At 43.3% G+C, this 12,482-nt stretch overlaps 1 protein-coding gene across 4 annotated transcripts in view; it reads left to right on the top strand.

The window, feature by feature from the left end:
• srgap2 (SLIT-ROBO Rho GTPase activating protein 2) overlaps nucleotides 1–12,482 on the top strand; it is a 64,063-nt gene that overhangs the window by 40,019 nt on the left and 11,562 nt on the right. For all 4 annotated transcript variants that reach the window (XM_031323120.2, XM_031323110.2, XM_031323129.2 and 1 more), the window contains exons 4-16: nucleotides 4,217–4,279; nucleotides 5,799–6,017; nucleotides 6,694–6,822; nucleotides 7,128–7,349; nucleotides 7,515–7,616; nucleotides 7,732–7,929; nucleotides 8,051–8,135; nucleotides 9,467–9,494; nucleotides 9,733–9,763; nucleotides 10,469–10,529; nucleotides 10,753–10,830; nucleotides 10,947–11,081; nucleotides 11,172–11,277. In XM_031323120.2, coding sequence (XP_031178980.1) covers nucleotides 4,217–4,279; nucleotides 5,799–6,017; nucleotides 6,694–6,822; nucleotides 7,128–7,349; nucleotides 7,515–7,616; nucleotides 7,732–7,929; nucleotides 8,051–8,135; nucleotides 9,467–9,494; nucleotides 9,733–9,763; nucleotides 10,469–10,529; nucleotides 10,753–10,830; nucleotides 10,947–11,081; nucleotides 11,172–11,277 — 1,457 coding nt within the window. The remainder of the gene's footprint in view (nucleotides 1–4,216; nucleotides 4,280–5,798; nucleotides 6,018–6,693; nucleotides 6,823–7,127; nucleotides 7,350–7,514; nucleotides 7,617–7,731; nucleotides 7,930–8,050; nucleotides 8,136–9,466; nucleotides 9,495–9,732; nucleotides 9,764–10,468; nucleotides 10,530–10,752; nucleotides 10,831–10,946; nucleotides 11,082–11,171; nucleotides 11,278–12,482) is intronic.

The raw sequence follows: 12,482 nt of genomic DNA, 5'->3' as shown, positions 1-12,482 counted from the left end.
GCAATAACTCTGAATGGAGCTTTTTATTTTCCAAAACTCCCGGACGGCTCGTAGACAAGTCAAAAGTCATATGCACGTTGTGTAAAGCCGAATTAAAATATCACCGAAGCACGTCAAGCTTGAGCTACCACCTACGGAGCTAAGCATAGCAGTACAGTTAACTTGATGCTACCGCTAGCATGCTTCCTGGGCTAAACGGGTGGCAACTAACTGCAGACCTGTCAGCATCGTAGAGGACTCGGGTCTTAAAGACGTACTTCGGTTGGCCTGTTCTGACCTGTCTCGTTGCCGTCGAGGGGGACAGTAGTTTCACCATACACACAGCCTGTACGACACGAAGAAAGCAGCCACACTGGAACAGCTGCAAAGTGCTGCAAACGCGGTCTCATTAACCGGTGATCACCAGTGTTGGGCAAGTTACTTCCAAAATGTAATACATTATAGATTACTAGTTACTGTCATTTGAGAGTAATTAGTTATATTACAATATTACTGTCTCTGAATTGTAATGCGTTACACTACTTTTGCATTACTTTTGAGTTACTTTCACCAAAATAACAGGGGAAGTTTGATTTGGCAGCTAGCTTGTGAATTTCACCACCGGATCAATAAAGTCTCGTCTTTATCCACTTTAATACATCATAGATTATTCATATTTTGTATAATTAATATAAATATGCAAAGTAACTAAAGCTATACAAAATAGATAAGTAAAACGTATAATAGGCAAGTAGGAGAAAATGAAAATACTCAATTAAAAGTACGGCATTGTTGTAAAATGTTTGTTTATAGCACTTCAATAAGAAATTCATGTTGTTTAGGTTAAAACACTCTAAAGGAAATGTTCAATAATAGTGTGATTAAAACTCACTATTAACATTATTTACAGTACTTGATTTACAGCTGATTTGTGAAAAGGTAGCCTACACAACCTTATTTAACAGTAATTTAGTTTTACTGCGAACCGTCACAGAAAGTGCTTTTATTTTGAAGTAAGCTACACGGAAGTTGTCTGTTGTGTAGCCTACTCTTGCTAGCTTACTGAGATGCAACATGTCCGTCAAGCTCAAATTGTTCACTTTCTTGTTTGTAAAACTGCAACATATTGAACAGTAAATGGTCACAGTAAAAGACAAGCGTTTTTGGTCGTCTTTCGAAGCCATTACACTACAGGCATAGTTACTCTCCACGGCTGATAAAATGCAATGATATTTACGTGTAGCAAGCCTCAACATTAATTCCCGACATGTTTATATTTGTCAGCCGCTGACGTACCGTCACCTGTTGGGACATACATGCTGTCCGTACCGTCTCTGGTTCTGGCTCTGACCACGGGAACAGAAACAGGACAGCTCACTTCAACGCAGCGTAATAACTCCTGAAAATAATATCCATCTCGCAAATGTATCATCTCAACCATCGAATACAGCGACAGGAAAATAATACGGCTTTTTTCTTTTCCTGTGAAGAAATGTGTCGCGGTGTTGGTGAATTCTTAAAGAAACCAATGCACCACTAAATGTTGCGTTAAAATGCGTTGTAACTCGCGTTACTGAGATTGTAACGAGTATAATATTACCGAAATTTAATTAGTAATGCGTTATATTACTGCGTTACAGCAAAAAGGAATACATTACTGTAATTGCGTTACTTTTGTAACGCGTTACTCCCAACACTGGTGATCACTGGACGTCAGTAAGTAATCAACATTATTTAGGAGTTACTAAACACTATATTGACTCTAGTAAGGATAGGGATTTTTAATTAGGTACTTAGAGGAATTGTGCAATAATGACAGATTCACACATTTTTCTTTTGTTTACAGTAAATAAATAATTACAAATCAATCAAGTTCATAAAGTAACTTTCTTTGCATTCATTTGATTCCCAATCAAGATACACTGGTAAAAATTGCTTTCGATTGTTAATATGTACTTAAAAACTGTTCTGAAATGCAAAATAATAGAATTTTAATCATGTGATAAAATATGCGATTAATCGCGATTAACTATAGAAATTCAGCGATTAAAAAATTGTAATCGTTTGACAGCCCTAATTTGAACATACACTTACTCTTCATGGTTGGATTTACATGCATCCTTGTTTGTTCCGCACGACTTTCAGAGCGATGACATTTCTAAAGGTGAGGTCATTTTGGCTAATTGTTACCTCTTCAAAGGATGAGTGCATATAGCCTCGAACTGGGTTTGGGTTCAAATATGAAGGGTTAAGGTAAGGATCAAAGTGAGAAGGGCTAAGGATAGGGTGTAAGAAAATGTATTCTGTGAAAAGCCTTCACAAGTATAGTAAGATAAGTGTGTGTGTGGAAGGCAAAGTGAAGCAGCCTGTGCCTGGAATGTCATGGCAGAGGCTGCTGATTTCCAAGCCGATAGGTTGTCTTTGAACTACATTTACAGTCTGATCGCAGGCGATGAGAACACAATCACACACAAACATCCACCCTCATCTGATAAACCAGTACAAAAAAATACACTTTCTCCCCTGTTTTTCTCAATCTTGGTCGAGTCATGGGCATTGATTTCTATTTTTATTTTGCTTGTTCTTTGGCACAAGGGTTGCTTCCGTCATGTCTGGGTCGCAAACAGGCTGCACACATCCACACAGAGAATCCTCTGATGGCTAATTAAGGAGATAATTAGTTCATTTATAACATTTACAGTCTGTGGCATGAGTACCAGTAGTGCCATGGGCCATGGCACGCATATCACACACGCCCACAAACACCACGACCCATATTAGAGAAGTCATCACATTTATCTCAGCCAGTGTGGAAAGCAGTGCAGAGTGATGCTGTTAGCACAGCGAGAGTGTTTGAGATCTCGTCAACGAAAGAGGGGAAGCACTAATGAGTCAAACTGTATTAATGAGTACACACAGACTTCACGGGGGTAATGAAGTGTGCTAGTTCCTGTTGCGGTTCTTGCCGAACCTAACAAGACGACGAGAGACGAGATGAGAAGTCCAAAGGTCAAGATCCACAGTTGATAGACAGGAGGGCTCGGCCATGGATGGTTGCTTTTTGATTGGCTGTAGTCTGGCTAGTTGTCACCTAATATGAGCCTCCTACAGCACATTAAAGAGCGTGGGCGGGACAACCTCAGTTATCCTGTTACCGCTTTCGTCTGCTGCGCTACTTTAAATCTCCTCCCTGTCTCTTTCTCCCTCGGTTCCTGGCCTTTTTGCTCTCTGGAATTCTCCCAAATAGTTTAATGATTATGATTTCTGTTTCCTTTTCACCTCTCTCCGTCAGCATGTAAGCATCTTCTTCCCCTTCCCTTTTCTTTAACATTACACCACCTTTATTTCATGAGACAACTTTCACCCTACCACGCTTCACTTTTTTTACTGGCTTTTTTACCCATCCCCCTTCTGTGCCCTCTTCCAGGAGAAGACAGATGCTCAACATGCACTGGGGAAATCTGTTCATGCTTTCATTCTGCATTCCTCAACCATTTTTTTTTCTATCTCCTCGTTTATTTCCCCCCACGCTTGTCCCCTGCTTTTTTTTACATGTCTGCTTTCAGTCAGTTCTGTGTGTGTGTGTGTGTGTGTGTGTGTGTGAGAGAGAGAATCTGTGTGAACACATACAGTATGGTATAGCTATGTTATGCCTCTCTTTGCATCATTATTTAAACCCAGTCTGAATGGTGTCCTTTTAAAAGTATAGGAGGCGCGGTGAATGCTTTGTGTGTTTGTGTATGCGCACTTATGTATTTGTCTGGAGTCTTGTGATCTATGGGTTGTGGGATGTGAAATCATCAGACACTAGTGGCTCCCAGCAGTTATGTCTGGAGAATGGTAGTGCCTGTATTACTCCCTGTCCTCCCTTTTTTGTCTGTTTTTTAGCTTAAGCAAATTTGTCATGTTGCCCTCTGTCTTTGGCTCTGTTGTCCTCTTGCACTCTCTGCTTGCTCATTTTTCCTCCTTGCCAACTTGTAAAGATCAGTATCTGCAGCTTTCTCCTTAAAGTCTGTCTCCATCAAGTCCATTACTGCCTTGCTCATTAATCTGGACTAGCAACTCCTCCACTCCCATTTAGCCAGATAATTCAGTCTTGATTGATGATGGAGCAGTAGGTTGACCACATGACTGAGCGGCATGGATGTCATTCATTGGGGGAGAGGTGACCAGGTAGATGGACAGAAGTAATGGCGCTGAGCTGCATTAATCGGTCTTCTTCTCTCCGTCCCTTCAGAGCAAAGAGGTCGGCGTACAGCTGCAAGAGGACCTGATGAAAGTTCTTAATGAGCTTTATACGGTAAGAGAAACCACTGACTGACATTGCAATCACAATATGTGGATCCATAATTATTTGTTGTGATCCCTTGCATCTCGTACCGCTCAGTGGGGAAGATTGTTGCATGTGTACGTAGTGTCAGGGTTAGGGTCTTTTTTTTAGCAGTTTTCCTCACAGGTGTTATGGCAAACTACTTTATTTAACAGCCTATTTCAAAACTAAAGGTATAAAGTATGTAACTTCAAGGAGTGGTTGTAGTAAAAATAGGGCTGGGCGATATGGAGAAAATCAAATACCACGATATTTTTGACCAAATACCTCGATATCGATACTGCAACGATATTGTAGTGTTGACTATTGGTGCTTTCACAAAATATTTACACAATGAGATTTTTGATAAATAATCATCAGTAATGTGGATATAATGACTAAGTGAGTAAAGGCAAATAATAGAACAGTTACAACAGTCTGGTAAGTTCAGAAAATTACATAACTTTACTGTAATGCAGCCTTTAAAACCAGGAAAAGACAACACTTATGCCATATTACGATATCCAAAATCTAAGACGATATCTAGTCATATCACGATATCGATATAATATCGATATATTGCCCAGCTCTAAGTAAAAATACAGTAAAAATGTGTATACAAATATATAGTTATAACATAAGCTGACAACACAAAGCTTATTGACAACACAAATGTATGTGTATGAATGTATGATGTAGCGATTATGCGGGCAACTTTACTACAATCGGATAAGGATTAAGGATTTTTAGCCACACTAGCCGCTTGGCTGTTGGGAAAGCTGTTCGGTCTGTCCACCACTTTAGTCCAGACTGAAATATCTCAGCCTGACAGAGCTGCTATCATGGCTGTAGACTCTTGGTGATAGAAGTTTTATAAAGAATGATGCTAAATACTTTACAATCATGCTTCTGTAAGACTGTGTGTGTGTGTGTGTGTGTGTGTGTGTGTGTGTGTGTGAGGTTTCCTCCCACAGTACAGCGCGGCAAGCAATTGTATAGCTGCAGCACAGCTAGGCTCATAAAATGAGGTTTTATGCTGTAATTATAGTATATAGTAAGAGATAGAAATAGATCTGGTTTGAGTGACGCGCACATGCATACTCATAGAGAGACTAGTGTGTCTGTCCTCAGTGTTGTGGAAGGGTGAGAGCAGTATAATGAAGGGTCTGGTGGTGGTCACTGAATAAAGGCTGACACTGCACACACACATTCATTTCATGTGTTTAACTCTTGATGTCAAACTCATACCACCATGTCCAAGCGCAGTAGTATTGTACAGCAGAGGAGGCCGGTTGTGTGACTCATATGCTGCAATATTTTGGAATGCCAGCCCCAAAGAAATCTGTCTGTATATTGTACTGTTTGTGTATTGAGCCTCAGTGCTCCACTCTCCTCATTATGCTGACTGGTGTAATCCCGCTATTGATCCAAAGCCAAAAACTGAAGTAAGAGACACACTGGGGAAAGCACACACTGATGTTTGCCGGCAAATCTCAACCCTTGTTGCCAGGTGATGAAGACGTACCACATGTACAACACTGACAGCATCAATGCCGAGTCCAAGCTGAAGGATGCGGAGAAGCAGGAGGAGAAGCAGATGGGACGCTCCGGTCGACAACAAGACGACCGACAGACGCCACGTTCCCCTGACACCTTGACCAGCATCAAGACCGACGAGAAGCCCGTCCGACGCTCCAGTGTCAAGAAAATCGAGAAGATGAAGGAGAAGGTGAGCAGGGCCGGGGGAGGGGAAGTGGAGGGCAACGAGTAGAGGGAGGAAAACTGTTTCCAAGTGCTCCCCCTGTTGTCACACTGACTTACGATGTGTGTCTCATGAGTGATTTAAGAGTGCACGACTGGCTTATTGCTAACCTTGTGTACTACAGCTGGGACTTGTCACAGCAACATGGTTCTCCACTTCTTATTATCCATAATCAATACTGAGGCGTTTCACTCTAACACCTATTATCTCTCTCCCTTCCCTCCCTCCCTCTCTCTACCTGTCATTACCCTTATTCTGTTCTTTCTTTTCTTGCCTGATTTCTTTCATTCTCTCCTTTAAAATCTCTCTCTCTCTCTCTCTCTCTCTCTCTCTCTCTCTCTCTCTCTCTCTCTCTCTCTCTCTCTCTCAATTCAATTCATTTTGCTTTATTGGCATGAATATAACAAAAACAATATTGCCAAAGCATCACGCAAAATTAATACAAATACAAATTCAACAATATAAATAATCATATCAAAAACAACGTAACACTAATAACAATATACCAGTGGTAATAATCAAATGAATATGAGACAAAGCTATTCAAGTAATAATAATAAAAAGTGTAAATCTCTCTCTCTCTCTCTCTCTCTCTCTCTCTCTCTCTCTCTCTCTCTCTCTCTCTCTCTCTCTCTCTTATCAGAGACAAGCTAAGTACACAGAGAACAAGCTGAAGGCCATCAAGGCCAGGAATGAGTACCTGCTAGCTCTTGAGGCCACCAACAGCTGTGTCTTCAAATATTACATCCATGACCTCTCCGACATCATTGACGTGAGTATGAACACACCATGTTACTCTGTGGGAGCGGCTCACATTTGTAGACATAGTGTGTGTGTGTGTGTGTGTGCGTGCGCGTGTGTGTGTGTATCCCAGTGTCCCTGCGCTTTAGCCGGTGGTGGCCCCTCGGCCAGTCTCCTCACATTAGCTTCAGTGCTCCTAATGAAGACAGTAGACTGGTCCCCCTCTCTGCATGTTTTCTCCTCTTTGTGTCCATGCTCATGATGTGAGCTTATGTATTTTTGTGTGTATGTGTGTGTGTGTGTGTGTGTGTGTGTGTGTGTGTGTGTGTGTGACAGTGCTGTGACCTAGGCTACCATGCCAGCCTGCAACGCGCCCTGAGGACTTACCTATCTGCGGAACAGAATGTAGAGACGTCCAAACACTCCGGCCTGGAGACACTAGAGGGGGCCACAGAGAGTCTGGAAGCCAACGGAGACAAACAGAAGCTGATGGAGACCTACAACAACGTCTTCTGCCCCCCAGCTCGTTTTGACTTCCAGTCCCACATGGGAGACACGGTACAGTTCGAGTGCTCAAGTCATTTATCATCAGGCTTGTCCTCTGTGATAAATACCTCTTATTGAATCCTATGTTTGCGCACTGGGAAGGTTGTTTTTGTGATGCTGTAATCTGTAATTGTTAACTGTCTCACTTTCCACTGGGTTCTGTGTGTGTGGGTGTAGATGGGAGTGGTGTGTGCACAGCAGCCGCTGGAAGTCGAGCTGCTCCAGAGGTGTCAGCAGCTGCAGTCTCGCCTCTCCACCCTCAAGATTGAAAATGAAGAGGTCAGACATCTTTCTGTTTTCTCTAATATTATTAATTAATCTTTCACCCCTTGCAGCTGTCCGTAATCACAGCTTTTGCTTAATATGTTTTCGTCTCTTCCTCACTGCCCATCAGGTGAAGAAAACGATGGAGGCCACTCTGTCCACCATCCAAGACATGGTGACGGTGGAGGACTACGACGTCTCTGAGTGCTTCCACCACAGCAACAGCATGGAGTCGGTCAAGTCCACTTTCAGCGAATCCTATCTCAGTAAACCCAGCCTGGCCAAACGACGGGCCAATCAGCAGGAGACGGAGCAGTTTTACTTCACGGTCAGTGCTAGCTATGGTCATGGATGATTTGTCAGGAGCATGAGTGCAGTTATATGTGAGCATAATCTGCACACATTCTGACCCGAGTTTGTATGTGCACGTGTGTCTTTGTGTGTTGTAGAAGCTGAAGGAGTTTCTGGAAGGCAGGAACCTGATCACCAGGCTGGAGGCCAAGCATGACCTCATTGACAAGACCCTGGAAGAGAGTGAGTGGGACTGTCATAAGGCCTTTTTACAGCCGCCGTTCCCGACCTGTCGGGCGACAATGTGACGTCAAAATGGCGTAGATCTCGCTGGTGCGCCAGGATTTAAAGTGCGTGACAACTCTATTTTTTTCAGCGGCGCACGACAAAGCAGAAACAGGAAGGATTGACGAGTTCGAGGGCAAGCTTTCCGAAGCTTTTCAAAGGACGAACATTCCACCTTCTTTTTCTTTGTTTCTTTGCAAGCAGGTTCAAAAGCAGCTGTTCTTCCTCATCCATTGACTCCAATATCATCTTAGCCACTGTTGACATTGACGTCAATGCTGCTGCCAGTTCTGCCGTTGTTTACCTTTTTCTTCTTCTTCTAGTCCATAGAAATAGCAAAGTTGGTAGCCTTTCCTCATTAGGGACACCTCTGTTCAGGAGAAGACTGCAACTAGTGTCGCGACCACCACGCGCAAGTATAAACAGTTACGGTGCTCCCATGACGTCACACTGTCGTGCGACAGGTCAGGAATGGCGAGTATAATGAACGCTGTAGTGTATAGACTTTCTTTGTCTGTCTAAAAGAGGATGTGTGCACATTGACAGTGTTGCATTTGTGTAATGGCTTCATGGGCACTTGAAGCACAGACAATGAAACAGTATTGAGCTATTAGACTGTTAGTGAAATCATTACAGTCTTTAAATCTCTCTCTTTCCATCTTTTGTTCATGTCTTACTCGTATTCCTTTCTGTGACAGCTGTGCTTGTGGGGGAGTCTTACCTCTTCCTGCTGGGTTTTGTACCTTGGCTGAATCCCCTGTGTGTGTGTGTGTGTGTGTGTGTGTGTGTGTGTGTGTGTGTGTGTGTGTGTGTGCGCGCGCGCGCGTGTGTGTGTGTGTGTGTGTGTGTGTGTGTGTGTGTGTGTGTGTGTGTGTGTGTGTGTGTAATGGATTTGGGAAAAGGCCTGGTGCCAAGAGACGGTATAGGGAGCAGATCAGAGAGATGAGTGGTTTAGTGGGACACATCAGGCCACATGCAAGGGAGCAGAGTGGGTTCAATATAGCTAATAATCACAAGCAGTGTGAGTAAGTGGAGGGCTAGGTGACAGTGACCATATGTGGATGCAGCTGTGTGTGTGTGTGTGTGTGTGTGTGTGTGTGTGTGTGTGTGTGTGTTTGTGTGTGTGTGTGTGTGTGGGGGGCCGAACGTTTCCACAACCTTACAGGAAAACCTCTCTCCCTGCAGCTTCGGTGGGAAGTTTGTTTCCCTGTTTCCTCATGTGTCCTACTTCTACTATAACTGTCTATCTCTCTCTCCCCTCCCCCTCTTCCTGTTTCTTGCTCCTTTAGGTCAGAAGACTGACTGTTGCCTTTCCAGGTAGGTGTGGTAAAGGAAGGAAATATGCTCACACACTCGCATACACCATAGCAGCGTTTAAGCTTGATTTCTTGGCAGACAGGGGTATTATTTCCCCCTTCACTTTTATAGATATTTTCAACACATGTGCATATGTGTCTGTGTATACAAATAGAGCGTTACCAGAGTTGTGAGTATAAATAGACTTTCTCTGGAGACATAATGACAGAGTGCCGTTTCTTTCTCTCCCTCTGTGTAGTGGACGGAGAAACTCGGCGGTACGGAAGCAGGTAATTATCTGTCATAAGTGTGTGTGTCTTTGTTTCTAAGTGGCTGTGAGGTTCTCAGTTAGAGCCGCTGTAGCTTTGTTTTTTAACTCAAGCCACATTCTCACAGTATCCTCCGCCCACAGGGTGTACGGGCATCTAGAGGTTGTCAGCACGTTGGTTATTATCATATAGCTCAGATTAATATAACCCAATACACAAATATATACATGTATGTCTACAGTTGAATCTGTACAGTCTGAAACAACACATACGTGATCAAAAGCAACTGCTTCATTGGGGAATCTTATGTTTGTGGCTCCCCCTTGTGGGTAGCTTGTTTTTTGGACACCAGCTCTCACTTTACATAGAAACCAATCGATTTCAAATGATAGTCAGTTTTTTTTTTAAACATATTTAGACCACAGTGGGATTCACATAACAATGGGCACAAATATAATCCAAAATATCTTCAACCACCTTACCACCCAGAGATTTCTGGCAACCCCAAACAAACAAAGGGAAAAGGACAAAAGTGCCGTCTCCTAGCAACAGCTGGGTACTCCTCCCACCCTCTCCCCCACACATAAATGTGTGCATGGATGCATGTGCATGTGCAGACATGTGTACGGATATCCTGCTGACAAGATGTGCGCTGTGTTTGATTTCCACACCGGTCTCCTGTCTTGTGTTCCTGTATCGGGAGTAATTCCTCTCCCTTTATTTTAGGAGTCTGGTGAGGCCATTCCTCTAATGGTCAAGAGCTGCATCCGCTTCATCAGTCGCCATGGTGAGTGAAACTCTCCAGTGAAGTGATAGGTTTAGCATCAGCTTCTCCTGTGCACTGATTGGTGGCATTGTTAACTCAAGTGTGATTGGTTCTAGATCAAATTAAACTGGGAATTTTACCAGAACGTCTTAGCTACAAAAAATTAAAAATCTCCAGAACTATAAAATCCTGACGATGAAAAAGAGTATTGATTTAAACACCCAGTTTGTTTATGTGTGTGTAGGTCTGCAGCATGAAGGCATCTTTAGAGTGTCAGGCTCTCAGGTGGAAGTCAATGACATCAAGAATGCCTTTGAGAGAGGTAAGACTATCATCCAGCAGGAAACCTGAGCATTTTGAACAAACTGATTTTGTCCAATGCTTCATTATCTTTCCTCTCCCACTCCCTTTTCTCTCTGTGTTCTTGTCCGGGAATAGGTGAGGACCCGCTGGCAGGGGACCAGAATGACCACGACATGGACTCCATTGCTGGCGTCCTGAAGCTCTACTTTAGAGGATTGGACCACGCCCTCTTCCCTAAGGAAGTCTTCCATGACCTCATATCCTGTGTCTGTAAGTCTCTCATCTGTTTGTGTAAGTGTGTATTTACGTGCTTGATTGTGTGTGTAACCCCCTGGGTGTCGTGACTCTGTTATTTCCCAGCGATGGAGAGCCTCCATGAGCGGGCAGTCCACATTAAGAAAGTTCTGCAATCTCTGCCGAGCAAAACCCTCATCATTATGAGATACCTGTTCGCCTTCCTCAACCAGTGAGTAGCATAACACACACTCCTTTCATTTGGCTTGTAAACATCTTTCACTCCAAGACCAATGTTTCAACCCCTAAGTTTCTGGTGAAATACAACTAGTACATAAGTCACCTAAACATATCATAGTGCAGTTCTTTCAGTTAAAGGGGCGCTATGCAGTTTTGGCAATTTCTTCGCTGTTTTCTCACTTTCTGCTTGCGGGTTTTTCTATAGAGTTCCACCTGCAGCTTCGGAATAGATATTTGGCGTAAAAACTCGTTGGCGACTCTCCCCCCCCCTCCCATCTTCTCCCTCTGGTCATGTGCATTTGTTTTCAAAGAAGCCGGCGAATGCCCGGAGCCATGTCCACTCAGGTTTTTCTCGAAATATTACCCTTCTCTCCCTGGTCTGTAACATTATTCTTTTTTCCTACAATGGCCTTAGAACGCTGTCGGAGCAGAAGCAACTTGCGTTTGCCAACATCAAGCTGACAAGAAACTCTGTGGCAGATAAAGTTTCTGATCAAAGATACTTACAAGTGCAACAGCAAGAACGCCAGGTCAGCATCGGATTTGCAGGCTTCTGTTTGTCTCAGTTCTCGCCATTCTGAAACGCAGGTCCGATGTTCACTCGTGTCTGACTCCTCGCTCAGTCAGTCTGCCGTTTCCTCTTTCTCTGTTTCTCCGACAATGCTTTCCTAGCTTTCTGCTTCTTTTTTGCCGGCTCAGTGTATGTGTGCAGTGCAGTGAAGCAATTTGTTACATCGCGAGACCTGATATCACGCGATACTTCCTGACGCTGAAGCTGGCAGCTCACCGGCCCAAAGTTGCTAGGGTGGTTTTTCCGCTCACAGGCGCTAGGGGGAAGCGAGACGGCCACCATTCAACCCGAAAAAAGTCATATAACCATTCCAATGACTCCGAAGCTATTCAGTTAAGGTAAATTAAGCTAAAAAAAACTGCATAGTTCCCCTTTAAGTTATTGTAACAGTCACTTAGTCCAAGACCAAACAATGTTTCAAAATGACCCTTTGAAGTGCTAAAGATGATCTGTTTGCTTCACTGTTTTCACATTACAGTAAGCAAAAATTTAACTGTACATTACCCATCAAATTCAACAACAAACTATTTCCATAATTCCTATCAGGAGTGTGATCAATGAAGACATCTTCCCCAATCAGTGATGCCAGAAACAAACTTTCATTGTACCATTACTAAAAGGTTTTG

The sequence above is a fragment of the Sander lucioperca genome, chromosome 6 (genome assembly GCF_008315115.2).
Source record: "Sander lucioperca isolate FBNREF2018 chromosome 6, SLUC_FBN_1.2, whole genome shotgun sequence".
Classification (NCBI taxonomy): domain Eukaryota; kingdom Metazoa; phylum Chordata; class Actinopteri; order Perciformes; family Percidae; genus Sander; species Sander lucioperca.
The sequence above is the reverse complement of the archived record's forward strand: the minus strand, read 5'-3'. Positions and strand labels throughout refer to the sequence as shown.